Source organism: Lycorma delicatula, chromosome 11 (genome assembly GCF_047948215.1).
Source record: "Lycorma delicatula isolate Av1 chromosome 11, ASM4794821v1, whole genome shotgun sequence".
Classification (NCBI taxonomy): Eukaryota; Metazoa; Arthropoda; class Insecta; order Hemiptera; family Fulgoridae; genus Lycorma; species Lycorma delicatula.
In genome coordinates, this window is record NC_134465.1 from 59,132,721 (window position 1) to 59,149,926 (window position 17,206).

At 34.2% G+C, this 17,206-nt stretch overlaps 1 protein-coding gene across 1 annotated transcript in view; it reads right to left on the reverse strand.

Annotated features, from left to right (window-relative positions):
• The window catches only part of LOC142331949 (uncharacterized), a 67,321-nt gene extending 51,079 nt beyond the window's left edge, over positions 1 to 16,242 (reverse strand). The window contains exon 1 of the mRNA XM_075378001.1: positions 16,183 to 16,242. Within this exon, the coding sequence (XP_075234116.1) occupies positions 16,183 to 16,242 (60 nt within the window). The remainder of the gene's footprint in view (positions 1 to 16,182) is intronic.
• Positions 16,243 to 17,206: the final 964 nt, after the last annotated feature.

Below are 17,206 nucleotides of genomic sequence, written 5' to 3' on the forward strand. Positions count from 1 at the left end.
TGAATATATTTTTATATTAGTTCATTAAAATTATGTTTAAAAATTTTTTTTATTTTATAAAATTCGTTAAATCATAATTTATTAATTATAAACAATATTATCAGTTTTTCCCATTATTTATTCATAATTTAAATAATAAATATATCATATTTAATTAGGTTATAATATAATTATAATAAAATAAATTAATTAACATGTTTACTTACAATTAATTTCGTATAATTATGACGTGATAATTATAATGGATATAATTATAATAAATTGATCTTGAATTTAAAATAATTATAACTATAAAGTTCGCGTGCGAATTTTTTAATAAATTAATTTATAATTTCTCGATCAAATATTTATTTATTTTTTAAATAAATATATATATAAAAATATATATATTATTCTTAATTAACCATTTAATTAAAATAACGTTTATAAAACATTCGAATCGAAGTTTTTTGTGTATAAATTTTAAACCGAAATACGTTGATTCTATCCGCGTACCAGCACGGTATGTTGAAGGCGACTGATCTGTTAACAACGTTCGCGCCCTCATTTCGATACTACAACGACTCTAGCGGTCACACAATGAACTAATATCCGCCCATCCCTCTAGCTATGTAATGACGCGCAAGCGTACACGAGAAATAGACTATGGTGTATGATTATACGAGTTAATAAAATAATTTATATTTTTTTAAATTATAAATTGTTTTAATTAAATAATTAAAAAAGTGATTAGAATTAAATTATTATTTTTATTTAATTAATAATATAGTTTATTAAAATTTGATTTAAACTTTTCACTTTTAGTGTTTAATATTTTAATGTTTTGTTAAAATGTACATTCATATATTGTTTTTTTGTTGTTTTTTTTTTAATGCTTTTATTTACAGTCGCATCAACAATTATCGTTATTAGCGATTACAGTAACACTGTCATGTAGTATTGTACAGAGTTATCATAAAAGAATGGTGCGGGTTTGAACATGGTTTAAATTAAAATAGAATTACTTACAGTTTATGTTTTTTATTTTTCAAATTTGTCGTCTCAAACATTTTTTCACATAATTAATCAATTTCAATATGTGCGCCCATAGTCGTTCGACAAATGTCCAAACGATACTCAACTTCTCTCCAAACATTAGTTAACATTTCTTCGTTAATGGTTGTCATTGCTTCATTAACTCTATTATAAATTTTTGTGTATAAACAACACTTTTGATGTACCCCCAAAAGAAAAAATTGCAAGGTGTCAGGTCTGGACTCCTTGGAAGCCAAAATACGGGTCCTTGCCGGCCTATCCATCGATCTCCAAATTTTTCGTTCAAAGCGTCCGTGACCGATGCATTGAAGTGCGGGGGAGCACCATCTTGTTGGAAATGAAGTCGATGAATGTTTTCGAGTTCATCCGGCTGAGGAAAGCAATAATCGGTTAACATGTCAAGATACACAACTACATTAATTGTTTTTTCAGCAAAGAAGAAAGGCCCTATTACACGATTTTTCATCACACCACACCAAACATTAACTTTAGGCGAATCGCGTTGTTTCTCGATAATTGCATGTGGGTGTTCAGAGCCCCCCATTCGTGAATTGTGTCTGTTAACACATCCATTCACATGAAATGTAGCTTCGTCTGTAAAAATTATATCATCTAGAAATGATTCGTTTTCACTTATTCTGTCCGACATTTCAACAGCGGAATTGTAACGTTTTACACTATCATCGGGTATCAATTCCTGCAGTATCTGGATTTTATAAGCGTGTAATTTCAGTTTTTTACGTAAAACTTTGTGAACTGTTGATTTTGGAATACCTAATTCGACGCTTCGACGGGGATGGACTTCTAATTGCCGATTGTCTAATTAGTTCAACCGTTTCGTCTGGTACACTTGGTCTGCCGATTGATTTCTGTTTCTTAACCGATCCGGTTTCTTCGAATCGTTTGAACCGACGCGTTATGTTATTTTTGTGCGGTGGATCTCTTCCGAATTCACGTCGAAACGCACGTTGAACTAAAATTACTTTTTTTAATTCAGGTATCAATAAAACACACTTTCTTTTGTCTTTATCCGAGAACATAGTAACTCACTAAACTCACCGCAACAACCATACAAGAACTGACGTTGTGGCTACAACTGCTGATAAACAAACTTTTGGGTTGGAGGCTTTCAGGGATACCAATATAACACCTAGAAATTTCCCTACAATCTTCCTATGAATTACTGAAAACGCACCATTCTTTTATGATAACTCTGTATAAAACAACAAAAATCATAAAGAAAAAAGTAAACAGTAAATAAACAGGAACAATAAAGAATAAACATAGACAAGTAACAACAATAAATACAAAATAAAATACATAAATCAAACAAAAACTACTAAGTCGTATTCTTCATTCCACTGCAGAAGAGGAACCGCAACATACGATTTATACCTTCGTTCTGATTTAATAGAAATTTCATATCTGAACAAAGGTCTAAGTTTTGTCGGATGGTTCCTAAGATTGGGCAGGTGGTACATGGACCTTGCAAGCCTCACAGATCTTCTGAGGAGAGCCAAGCAGGTGAGCGTGGGTAAGCCTGGTGTGTCCAATCCTTAGTCGAGTTAAGATAACTTGGTCTCTTCTTTTGTCCGGGAAAAGAGGTTTCTCGAGCACATTCTCCCGGATGTTATGTAATGCCGTGGGTGGACTCAGCAGCCAGAATCTGTTTTTATGTTCCACATTCATATGTTTTAATTCAGGTTAATTTGTATGTAACAGTTAATATTTTGAATTTTAAGTAAAATTACGGTTTTCTAAAATTTTAATACTATTTTTTTTACAAAAAAATAAAAGCAAAATAAATAAAAGCAAATAAGATTTTTTTATTTTTTTAATAAAACTTTTTAAATAATAAGTACTAAGATCAGATTATACATTATATATATATATTTCTATGAACAGTGCAAAATATATAGATTAATTCCAATTCCACGGCAATCTCTCAGGAGATGATTCTATAGCCAAAAGAAAGAAAAATGTGCATATATACATAAGTCAGAGGAACCGTTCTCTGACTTATATTTAAATGAACTATTTTCTTTTTTTATACTAGCGAGTTTAAGCTCGCGAAAAATTTAGCTCTGCTTTCTGCTCTCTCTATGAAATTAAACCTTACTAAAGCTCTTAGGGTACAAATTGAGGGGTAAATTTGATGATCTTTATAGTTTTTTATCTAAGAAATTGAATAAAAGCGATCCCAGACTTCTAAAAGTTTTGTCAGAAAGTACACTTTTTTAGGTTTGAAACAAAATAACTTTGTTAATTTTATGAATAAACAAATAAAAATTTCTACATAATTTAGTGGAAAATTTAATTTACATCAGTTAAGAAAATTGATGTAAATAACGTCTTCTTTACAAGTGTCCTTACCAATTACGCGCTTTACAGTACACGAGATCTCTGCAGTCATTAACAATGAAATACATCCAGCAAAGGCCCCGGGGTATGATTTGATCACCGGTCGGGTTTTCCAGGCACTATCTCGGCATGCGATTTTTCCACTTGATTATTTTGATTTTTAACACTATTTCACAGATAATTGCGATAGAAAAACCGGGTAAAGATGCGACAAATGTAACGACTTGTAGGCGTATATTTTGCATGGATCATAAATATATATATATGAGGAATAATTTATAATCTGACCTAAGTACTTATAATTTAAAAAGTTTTATTAAAAAAAGAAAAGATCTTATTTGATATTTGTTTAGCTTTATTTTTTGTAAAAAAAAAATCAGCTGCTTTCTGTGCTCTCTAAGGCGTTTGAGAAGCTCTTTATGAAAATACTGAAGTAGTGTGTTGACGATTAAATTCCGGTTCACCAATTTGGTTTTTAATTTTTTTTAAAATGATTTACATTAATTAGCTTAATATAAAATGGGATTATGTTTGTAAAAGTTGAGAAAATTGCCTCAGAAATATAGTTCTAGAGCTATAATGCCAAGAAACTAAAAGTGTTAATGATTATATAGTTAAAGAAAGTAATAACTTTATCAAATAATTGAGAGGAATTTGTTATCTAACATTTGTAGACTGTATATATCTGTAAGAGATAATCCAAATTAATGGTTTCGATAAAGTCGGTTTTTATTTTTATTTTTTATAAATTATTTTATAAAACCTCCTCCTTTTGTACTGTGCGGGCGATCAGCGGATAAGGGTGTAGAGTCGTTCGATCTTTTGGTATTTTTTCTAAGCTTATCAACATCAGATCTAGTTAAATTTATAAAAGTACAATTTCTAAAGTATATTCTATCGATTAAAAAAAAAATTATCAAAATCGGTTTACTAACGACCGAGATATTGCGTAACAAACATTAAAAAAAAAAGCCGAATTGATTACCACCTTTTTTGAAGTCGGTTATAAAAGACCTAAAATTATTGAAAATATCTAAAGAGTAAAACAAAATAAAATAAATAGTTTTGTGAATAAATTGTTAAGGATTTCTAGAGTTTCAAACAGAACGAGAAAAACGAAACCCAACAACGTCAGGTCAGACAAGAGAAGACAAAAACAAAACAAAAGAATGAAAAACTGTTGGAAGATCAGGAAAGAAATGTCCAGAAGAAAATAAAATGATTGCAGATGTTACTTCACATGATCCTCAGTCTGCTAAATTAAAAAAAAATCTGATGTGGACTCCACATGACTTCCTTGTACACCTTCTTTCTTTTTCCTGTTTAGCCTCCGGTAACTACCGTTTAGATAATTCTTTAGAGGATGAATGAGGATGATATGTATGAGTGTAAATGAAGTGTAGTCTTGTACATTCTCAGTTTGACCATTCCTGAGATGTGTGGTTAATTGAACGCAACCACCAAAGAACACCGGTATCCACGATCTAACACCTATTAAATTATATATACACATTTTTAAACGTACATAACATTTTATTTCACTAATAACTTATGATTTCTTGGCATTTTTTTTTTTTTTTTTTTTTTTACTTTTAAGACCATAATAGATCACTTTAGTTCATTTTTTTTTTTACAAGTTCTTTCTTTTCTTGCTGATTTGTTGTTTTTCATTTTATTCTTTTTTGCCAGTAATTTCTAAGGGTTTCAGATGTTCTTGCCGTTTCTTGTTCAGAGTACACCCGGCTTATTGTTTTCTTGGGTTTTGATAGGATTTTAGGTTTTCATGGGTTATGTCTAATTCCTCCATGTCTTATTTATGAATTATTATTTATTGTAAAACATTTTTACAATCACAGGTTAATAAATATTAATAAATCAATATATTTAAATTAAAAAAAAAAGGTTAAAAAAATTGACGTGGACACCAGATGTCTTCTTTGTACGCCTATTAAATTACATATACAATTTTTTTTTTTAAATGAAAAGTGCATAAAATTTGATTTAATTAATAACTTATGATATTTGTTAATTATTTTTATTGTTATTGAATTATTGTTTATCGTAAAAATGTTTTTACAGTCATAGGTTAATAATTAATAAATCAATGATTTAAAATTAAAAGAAAAAAGTTAAAAAAAGGAGATGAAATCGGATTTCAACTAATGTTCCTTTCCCTTGTAAGATCCAAATATTTCAATAATTAAAATTTTATTTGGCTATAACTGTACAACCAACGAAAATAGGTACCACGTATGAAATATCGTTGAAAGCACTCAATCAGGACTTATTACTGCAGTTAAGAAAAAGTCCAAAATCCATATTTTTGGGGATTTTGGGCTTTTTTTAGACACCTTTTGTCAAATAGATAGCAATAAAAAGGGGAGATGTACAACTAAATGTTACAACAGTCATACACCCAAAATTTCAACATCCTACGGCTAATCTAAGTTTTTGAGTTATGCGAAATATATACGCATTAACATCTACGCTCCAAAATCTATGTGTGTAGTGTATTATCATTAAATGTGAAATTTTATATTATTTTTGTTGCACTTAAACCAAACAAATTATTGCAGATACAATAATAAAGAATGTTTAAACACCAAATAGAAAAGCTTCTGTTATGGTTGGAAATATCCAGAAAAAGTTTAATATATTTTTTTCTAGACGTTTTAAAAATTTAATTTGTTACCACACATATGCCTAATTTAATATCGGCGGACGACATCGGTAGCAGCTCAGATGTGAGCGGGAGCACAGTATACGTACGCGCTGGAACGCGTCACTTCCGCCGCGCAGATGACCGCGCAGTTCTCTCACCATAGCGGCGCTGCGGCCCCACCGCTCTCAGGTCCAATAAAAGAGCGTGCACGAGAGTGAATTTTTAATTGATCATCGACCACCACCTGGAGAAGACTAAGAAGAAGAAGATGGAAGAAGACAGAAGAAGTTTCCTGGCCGCCTCAACGTGGGACCTCCTGGCGGATGCGAACATTCCCGCCGGAGCAGCAGGCCTAGCCGGCCCACCGAGTGAGTCGCTGTACGCGGACGATACCTTCCCGCTCCAGCTCGCCGAGACTCAGTAGCAGGAGCCGGCCCAGCGTGGGATCGCTCAAGAAGAACCGCGCCGGCGAAAGACGACCGACACTGCAGGGCTCTGGGAGCCACCACTACCACGCTGTAGTAGGAACCCAACTGCCGCTGAGGGGAAGCCCGATCTGATTTCAGTGGACGAGCCCAAAATCCCTGAATTCGTCGGAGACCAACTTCCAGACCCAACAGCTCTTCTTAGAGCTAACGCAAAAAACGGACCTTTTCAGGGCTACCCTCCCAACCAGCGTAGGGGAAGACGCCCACCGTGTGACGTTACCGGTAGCCACACCCACCTTTTCCTTACCCTGATGACCTTTAACGGGAGTCGCCTTATAGACCATCAACTGATTACATCTCACAGTAATAAGCCTGGCCTCGGTTGGGATGCCACCGAAGTAAATGCCTCGGTAGACATTTACATCGGTGATTTTTTAACTCGGCTTTTTTGCCTTCGCTCCAGGACTCATATGGACATTTCAGGGCTACCATAAGGTTATAAATTATGAGCCGTCGAAGACATTCGACGATAACAACAGCCCTTCTCAGGGCTATTACAAGGTTATTAAATGCCACGTGCCGTTGAAACCATTTGACGACGAATTATATAAAAAAAAAAGAAGTTTTTTGTTTTCCTTTTCTTACTAGTAATTGGGAGAACTGGCTTTTATCCAGTACATACAATAAAATGTTCTTAATTGTTATTATTGAAGGGATTTTACTGGGTGGATTTCTTCATTTAAAGGTTTTGTATAAATTTTTTTATTAGTTACGTTTATTGTTGTATTATTATACACTATATTAAACAAGGAATAAAAAAAAGAAAGAAAATTGATTTATTTTATAATAAACATTATTTTAAAAAGAAAAGGTAGATCATTGATGATTTATAACGGAGATTAAAACTTAATTGATTTTAAAGAATATAAAAAAATGAACAGAATATGTTATTTAAAATGATTTTGCATGGGTTTACCTCATTCCATTTACTACGATAGAATCCATTTGTAATCTAAACGGGTAATAAGCTTATACATTCATCTTAAAATATTATCTATTTTATTAATACACTCATACATTACCTTTATATACCTGATATGTGGGTGTATTTTACATCGGTATTAGCTTTAATAGTTATAAATTGCATGTTACATAAAACCTTATGTACGTCTACCCATACTCTTATAACATATATAAAATTATTACCATAATATTGTAAATTATTACCTTATAATATTTCGTCCAGTTCTACTTCTAATATGATAATAAAATAGTAATAATATGTTATACAAGTATCGATCACGTAGAAAAGGTTAAAAAATTTAAATATCTATGAGAGACAATCGAAAAAATTGGATTATAGAAATCCGCCGTTTTAATCCTCATATTAAGATTATCTCAAATCGTTTAAGAAATAATATCACGTAATTTTATAATTATTTTTGTTGGGCTGAAATTTAAAAAAGTACCATGTCAAATGGGTTTTCGCACCTACCGAGCGAAGGGGTGGCGGATTTTAGTTTTCACCAAAATTCATTATTTTTTTCGGTTTGTCAATTAATGTAATTAAATGTTACAATTGACATTTAAGATTTTTGAGTTGTGGTAGGTGTAACGGAGAGAGTGGGTTCCAACCCTTTGAAAATAATTTTAAAAAGGTTCCCCCCCCCCCCCGAGAATGGTATACATGCCTGCAAACAGAAATAGACCGCTGGACGCTACATTCCCGTTCCTGCTCCAGCTCCAGTTCGCCGGACTCAGCAGCAAGAGCCGGCCCAATGTGGGATCGCTCGGGGAGAACCGCCTCGGCCGCGCCGGCGAAAGACGACCGACGCCGATTCGACACTGCGGGGCTCTGGGAGCCACCACTGCCACGCTATAGTGGGGACCCAACTGCCGCTGAGGGAAAGCCCGGTCGGTCTTGAATGGACGAGCCGCAACTCCCCGACTTCGCCGGAGTCCATGTTTCGGACCCAACAGATCTTCTCAGAGCTAACGCTAAAAAACGGCCCTTTTCAGGACTACCGCAAGGTTATGAATTACATGCCGTCGAAGCCATTCGGCGACAATTAATATAAAACATAACGTACACATTGCCTTACTCCCACTCACGTGTAACATTGCCGTTCAGTTGGCAGATAGAAAATCCCACCAAAATGGCCTCGTCCTTTAAAAATATTTTTTGTTGGTATAAATATTATTCTTTCTAAACTTTAGCATGCCTCAAATATATTTTTAGATATTTATGAAATACAATTTTCAAACGGCCGGGTAAAATTTTAAACCCGACTAAATAATCTGGCTTTTTTATTTCATTAAATATTAAATTTGAAGGTATTAGTACTTCAAAATACCTCAAGCATTTTTACTTGCAAATAAAATTTCGCGAAGTGAAAAAATTAAATGGTTGGCTAGGCCCCATTAGCCTTCAGCCAGGTCTTCAGTGTTGTATTCTGACACTACAAAAGAAGTGTTACACAAATTTTCACTGTTCCTCAAATGCCTGTCCTAAAATGTTTAACAACTCTCCTACTAAGAGCACTGATACAAAAGCTCGCTCGTTTAATGTGAGGGATTACAATTTTTAATTTCTATTTTGTTAATTTTTTTTTATACTCTCACCGCGTAGAAAATAGGGGCAGCAACGCGAGTAACATTATTTTAGATATTACCTGTTATAACAAAAATACAATTATAATTAGAAATATTTTTTTATAAATTAAACTTTTTTTTCTGTTTAGCCTCCGGGAATCACCATAAGGTATTATTTCAGAGAATGATATACAACAGTGTAAGTGAACGGTAGTCTTGTACAGTCTCAGGTCGACCATTTCTGAGATGTGTGGTTAATTGAAATCCAACCACCAAAGAACAGGACGACATAGCTGGGTCTAGTGGATCCTACTGCGGGGGTTTGAGGCGAGCACAAAGTGAGATCTGAGAGGTGGAGGCCCGTTAGAGTAAAGAAAACTACCTTGGGCTATGTAATACTTAACTACAGGATCCGGTCCGGGGGAGAAGAAGAAAAAGAGAGAAAAAAACCACCAAAGAACACCGGTATTCCGCGATCTAGTATTCAAATCCGTAACTACTTTTATAGGATCTGCACGTTGAAACTCTCAATTTCGAAATCATCTGATTTGTGATGATGCATTCACCACTAGACCAACCCGGTAGGTTTAAATTAAACTTTAAAAAATTAAAACAGCACGTAATTTTATCACATTTTTTTAAGTGTATCCAAGTTTTGTGAAATGGATACCACATTTTCCATTTATATTAATACGAAAAAAATCATCCATTATAAAATGAAATAGATTTATTAATAATAAATAAAATTAATTATTGATCTATTAAAATATAAAATCAAACGGTTAATGTTTATTGAGATATTAAAATAAGTAATTATTGCACAATGTTAAAAATCGTATAAAAGATAAAACTACGGATAAATAATAATTAAGCTATAAAAAATGGATGTGTTTTGTATATATATATTTATATTTTATTATTTTTTTTTTTTTTTTTTTTTTTTTAATAAAGCATACTAATATTACAAATTTATGATTAGGATTTTATGTATTATTTTCTAAACTAGTTTTAAGACAATATATAAAATCTTTCTTGCATGAAAGCATTCCTTACTTGTGTTAGTTTCCTTTTGATCTCTTTTTGTCTATACAAAGGATAAACTAAGTAAATCCATCCTTTGTAATTTTACTATATAAATAACAAAATTCTTCAACTTATATATATATATATATAATGTTCTCTCCTATCTTAATATAGAATTCATAACATTACCTTTCTATCTATTACAATTTATTTTATTCTTGAGTCCTTTTATAATGAATTTTTCACTTAAAAGTAATTTCCTGTCGATCGTTTTTCTTGTCTTTCCTTAAAATTACGTAAAAAAAAATATAAAATACTAGCAACCCTGTCGCAGCTTCGCTCGTGCTACATAATTATTTGTTATTTGCGTTTTTCTGTCGTGTTTAGGGGATGTTAAGCCAGTCAAGGTTCGCTTCGCTTGCTCTTCCAGTTTAGCCAGAATGCTTTGTTCCCTGGACCCTCCTGTGTTCATTAAATTCATGTATGTGAGAATTTCAAAATTAAAAAATCAAAATCAAAATTAAAATTTTGATATCAAAATTAAAGTCTGTTCAATTGACAAAAACTATCAATGTATTGTAATTTCTTCATAGCAACAATTAGGTCTGTACAGGACCAACTAATTGATTTTTAGATATTCAACTTCATACCAACCCCGTAGGGGGAAGACACCCACTCACCTTGTGACATTACCGGTTGCCACACCACCTCCTCCGTTCCGAGCCCTGAGGGGCTTTACCAGAGGCCGTCTTTAGACTCTCTAACTGATTACATCTCACAGTCATCAGCCAGGCCTCGGTCGGGATGCCACCGATGTAAATGCTTCGGCAGACATCTGCATCAGTAAAATACATATCAAATTTCGCCTTCACGTAGGCCTCAAACGGACATCTTCACATCCAACCTAACATAACCCCCTCAAATTAACTAACCAAGACCAAGCGTGGACCTCGCGTCTAGTCTGAATATGAAAACACCGTTCGTAACTGTGAATGCCTCAGAAAATGAACAAGTTGGAAGTCAAATCAGTGCTACACTCATGCCAATCAAAATTATGTTTTACGTAACATAGAAATTCAAACCTACACCCAAATAAGTCGACCAAATTAGGTCACCTAACAAGGAGAACGTAACCTCATTCCGGTCCGTGCAGGAGTCGGGGACAAACCCTAAACTCCCACCCGGTCCAATCATGGATTCTCGCGCAGCATTACCAAGTCACAATCAGGGACCGCCACCGGCGGAACGAATTTTCAGTCCCAGCTTCGCTCGTGAAATACATAATCAGAATAACAAACATAAATTACCATCACAGTGTTACAAAATTTTATAACGACTAATTCACTTAACGTAAATACATACGCAGAAACATCCGTCTGACAAAAATAGATTTTTTTTGCAAATGGAATCATAGCAGTAAAAGATTTTTTGCAAATTATTTACAATTTTATTAAATAAACTTGTTTTTATTTATTACTTCCTTGTACGAAGTAAAGGAAATATTGTAATCTTGAAAAATTTTGGTTTTCAGATTTCAACGGAAATTTTGACCATCCCTGAATCCATTTTGACGATTTTCGGCGTGATGTCTGTACGTACGTATCTATCTCTCATAACACAAAAATGATTAGTCGTAGTATGTTGAAATTTTGAATTTAGAAATGTTGTAACATCTAGTTGTGCACCTCCCCTTTTGATTGCAATCGACTGAACCAGAAATGTCAAAAAAAAGCCCAAAATCCAGACAATATGAATTTGAAACTTTTTTTAAACTGCATCAATAAGCCTTTATTGAGAGTTTTTCAACAGTTCATCATAAGTGGTAATTATTTTCATTGGTTCGAGACTTATAGCCAAATAAAACTTTAATTAATGAAATACTTGGATTTTATAAGGGGAAGACACATCGGTTCGAATCCGATTTCATTTCCTTTTTTCTTTTTTATTTAAATATATTGATTCATTAGTAATTATTAACCTCTGATTGTAAAAAAAGTTTTACAATAAATAATAATTCAATAATTGCGATAAAAATATTTTAAAAATGAAAAAATCAGAAGTTATTAGTGAAATAAAATGTTATATACTTTTCATTTTAAAACAAATGTGTATTTGTAATTTAGTAGGCGTACAAGGAAGTCATGAGGTGTTCACAGATTTTTGTTTTCCTTAAAATTTAGTTTTACTCTCTTAAAAGAAAGAACAATTTAAAAAAAAAAATTGACCTATCTATATATTTTCCCGTTTAGATAGAAGCCATACCTTACAGTCTTAAGTGATAAAAATTAAACTATCCGGTTTTGAAAAGGATATGAAAAAAGGTATCATATCGAAATAAAAGAAAGGAATGTTAACGTACACAATATGTAATCTGCATAAAAAGATTTTTATATTCGGAAAGATTGTTTATACCAGTTTTATGAAAACAGCCTTTCTAGAGATTTAAGAACACATATATGAACAAATATATGATCCATTAGTATAATCATGTAAAATTAAAATAGAAACTTTTTATATGATTACGATCCGAATTGCAAAAAACAGGATAAAAAAGATAAAATGAAATGAAACGAAAGTTATCTAAAATAGATAATTTCATAAAAAGAAAGTTTATATATACCATTTACCTCTTCTTTTTGTGAATTATATTGAATATAAACGTTATCGGTTATTGACCAATATAACATCTAACAGACACCTTATAATAGCTCTTGAAAAAAGTTTTTTATAAAAAAAATATTCGAACTCATGATGTGCGTTTTAGCTATAGTGAATTTAAAAGTTTTTCCTTCACTCCTCCTTATATGTAAGAGCATTTAAGTTTACTGCTCTGTCGTTACTCAACTCAAGCGGTCGTTATATCTTTCAAATGATAATAAAAACACTTTTTCCTCGATAATGAATAGAAAAAACACTTTTCCTTTTATCAATAATTTCTTTTTATTTCAGAATTACTCATTTTTAAAATGCAATGTGTCCTAATGTAATTTAATTTCAAATTGTAATATAATTATACACAAGCGTAAAATATATATTTGCATATATATATATTTTTTCTTCAAATTTCCTCAAATGGAGTTACTTATAACAAGTAACGAACTCAAAAAAATTGGGATCTTTTTGTTTCTCCTCCCCCCCCACAAAAAAAAACGTTTGCAAGTTTTTCGCCTGGTGATATTAACAATAACCAGGTTGGAGAAATAACCCAATAACCAGATATAACCATTTATATTACTATTCTTGTAACAATTTATATTTATTTATTTTATAAATAAAATCTTTTTGTGTTTTTTTCTCTCCTGCTCCCCTGGGCTGGATCAACAATCAATTTTTACTCATCCCAGAGGAGTGTCCTTACGACTGTAATGACCTTCCCCACCTACCCACAGTACGTCCGACATAGCAGGTCGACTCAACGGTTCCGGATATTTTCCTTATTTTCATCTTGTCTCTGCCTCTAACCGCTAAGGCCAGGGACACCGGGCCTGGATATACCGTTCCCGGGCCCTGCCCCAGCAGCCAGGTCTCGATCGTTTCTTTTTTTTCCTAAAGTAACTCCTTCCACTTTCTTTGCTTATATAATATCAGCCACGAATCTCTCTATTGTCAGCCATTCCTCTTTACCTCTTAACATATACTTTGTTGTAGTTTCCGGGGTAATCTGGATTTTAGATCCTCCCAACATGTACAACAATTTGGGAGCTTCCTTCTTTTAAACCTGTGTATGTATACACCAAATTCTCCCTGACCGGAAAGGGATTGTGACAGATAGTACCCCACATTGCCGTGTTTCCTCCCCAACCACGGTCCTATCTCAGGAATAAACTTCTTTGTCCACGCCCCAGTCGTAGCAGCGTTCCACTTCTCTTGCCATTCTTGTAGTAAGAGATTAGTGTCATCTTCCCTGTCCACGTCCTCATAGATCCGTTTCATTTAGTTAGCCCGTGACTGGATCGGCAGTACTCCGGCCAGGACTCCGCATCCGCCGATACTGTTCGGTACGCCGCTACGATCATTAAATTCATTCATCTCTGCAGTGATGTCATCATCTTCACATTCCTCTTAGAGCTTAGTGCCGAAAACCAGGCAACACTGCATACAATACTATAGAAGTCGCTGCTATCATCAATAGCTTTCTTTTAGCTGCTCTGGGTCCCCGCTTGGTGCCCATCAGTCTACTCAGAGCGTTGACGATCCCCTACGCTTTACTGCATATTTCATTGAGGTGACGGTTGTATACATCATTTTGATCGAACCATACTCCGAGATATTTCACAAAGGGCGTTGTTTCTAGTCTAACCCCGTTGACCGTAAGTCGAGTTTTTCTTATCTTACGTCGGCCTGCCACAACTACAAGTTGTGTTTTTTTTTTGTGGAGCGAGTCGTAGCCCCGTTGTCGCCAACCACATGCTTATCTGTCTTATGGCCTATAACAATATAGGCTTTTCTGTTGTGCCGATATTATTTCACTGGTCGATAAAATATCAATACCAAACACAAATAAACTATAAAAAGACAATGGTACTTTCTCCGTCTGGTTCAATTTGTTTGCTTCACCATTAACACCTATAATTTACATTTTTAGGATACTTTGCTACAAATTAATTTATTTTCATCCATTTTTTCTTTTTTAGCCTCCGGGAATCATCGTCAGGTATTTTTTCAGAGGATGATTTTTATGAGAAGTGAAGTGTAAGTGTAAGTGTAAGTGAAGTGTAGTCTTGTACAGTCTCAGGTCGACCGTTACTCTGGCGCTCTATCGCTCTGGTGGCGCTCTATCGCCATCAGGCGCAACAAAGAGAGACTGGCGAGGACGCACAGGTGTGTGCTCCTAGGTGTTGTGTCCGCATACAGGACAGTGTCCTATACCGCCCTGTGCGTGTTATCGGGTACACCTCCTATTGACCTAATCGCAAAAAAGAGGGTGGAGAGGGCACAAGGCAAGCCAGAACAAGAGGTCAGGGATGCCGTTTATAATATCTGGCAGGAAAGATGGTCGCAGGAAGCTGTGGGTCTATGGACGAGAACCCTCATCCCCAACATCAAGCCATGGTTGTCGAGAAGATTTGGTGAGGTTGATCATCACCTATCGCAGTTTTTTACAGGACATGGTTCCTTTAATAACTACCTGCACAAAATAAGCAAGAGAGAAGAGCCAATTTGCAACTACTGCAACGAGATAGATGATGCTGAGCACACCTTTTTTGAGTGCAATAGGTGGGACACACTTAGACATAGTAAGGCACTCACAGGTATAACTCCAGACACAACAATAGACTACATGCTAAGAAGCGAGTCAAACTGGAATAATTTTGCTAGTTTTGTTAGGCAAGTTGTTCTACAGAAATACTCCGATGAGAGAAGACAAGGTGTTGGCTAAAATAGGACTGGGTGGACAGCCTTGCTGGTGAGGTCCAGCATGCTGCGGTGTGTTGGCACTGATGAGCCACCAAGGACTCCACGGGTAACAGTCAGGCAAGAGCACACTGAATACTGAAGGGACCCGGTACCGCGTCGCGGCGAACTGGGTCTGGCGTGGTGTATTAGTATTGCCCTTTTGGGTCTCCAAGGGGCCAATATTGATAAAGAACTCTCAAAAAGAGCTAACCGGTAGGCCGACCTGCCTTGCCGGTATATAGCCGGTAGGTGGGGAGGCCTATTTGAGCTTAAAGACACTCCCCTGGGCGGCGTAATACCAACAAGTCGGTCCGGCCCAGGGGAGCTGAGAGAAAAAAAAAAAAAAGGTCGACCGTTACTGAGCTGTGTGGTTAATTGAAACCCAACCACCAAAGAACACCGTTATTCACGATGTAGCATTCAAATCCGCATAAAAGTAACTGTCTTTACTATGATTTGAACGTTTGAACTCTCGAATTCGAAATCAGCTGTTTGCGAAGACGCGTTTACCATTAGACCAACCAGATGGGTTTTCATCCATTTACTGACACGATGTTCTCGTACGATCTGAATCGTAACTTGAACAAAAAAGAGTTTTTTGCAGTGTACTTTCTCTTTAATAACAATCCAAAAGAAGAAATCCACAGAGGTAAGGTCTCAGTGGGCTTTCAACTTATTATTTACCTCATCATCTGATGTCCACCTGATGACAGATCCCTTACAGTTACCGCTGCCTCCATCCATTTCTCTCCTAGGCTTCTCCTACGTCCACTTCTATTTTCCAATCTTCACCTCATCTATTAACTTCATTCTTCTCTTCCCCACTTTTTTCACGTAAATCTAGTATTCCAATTTGCATTGGTATTCCGTAAAATGTTTCGTTGGATCTATCCCTTTCAGTGCAACTGTGGACAAATCTTAACATGTTTTTACGGCTAGAATACGTTAAGGAAGAGTTCTATTTTCAGGACCACGGCGCTCCTGCACTCTGCTCGACGTGATCAAGAATCTCCAAAGAGATGAATAGGTCGATGAAATTAAAAAAACTTGGTAGCAATGTGTGCTGATGTAAAATTTAGGCTACAGGAAATTTTGAAAGCAAATCGTTTGAATTCTCAAGAGATTGTATTTAATTTCAGTTTTTACTTGATCAATGTACTGTGTTACAATTTATTTTTTACTTGTACGCTCCACATCCGTATACCTACTTTTGCATCCGCTGTATATATAATTAGAAATTTCAATAATTTTCAGTTGTTTTTTGTTTTGTTTTTTTTTTTTTTTTTTATTTATTTTGATAAAATAAATAAAACAAAATAAATGTTTTATTTATTTTGCTACGTTGTTTTAATTGTGATATTTTGTTTAATTTTAAAACTTTATTATCAATATTACTCAAAAATTAATTATAAATGTTATATTTTAATGAATGCAGCATTTTAATAATGTTGCATGAAATTTTTAAAAGGTTTTCTAAATGTAACATTTTACGAGTCATTTGGGATTAATATTATTGAAATTCCCAAATTGCACACGGCAGTAAAACAAATTAAGGTGGTGGAAGTACATGTTATTCTGTAATATTTTAGAGGTAGGTATGTATATATATTTTTATTCGCTTGTATTTTTTATTCTCTAATATAGTAATTCTTTAGAACAGTTTTTGAATTATTTTTTTATAATGTATTGTTTTCTTAAAAATCCGCCA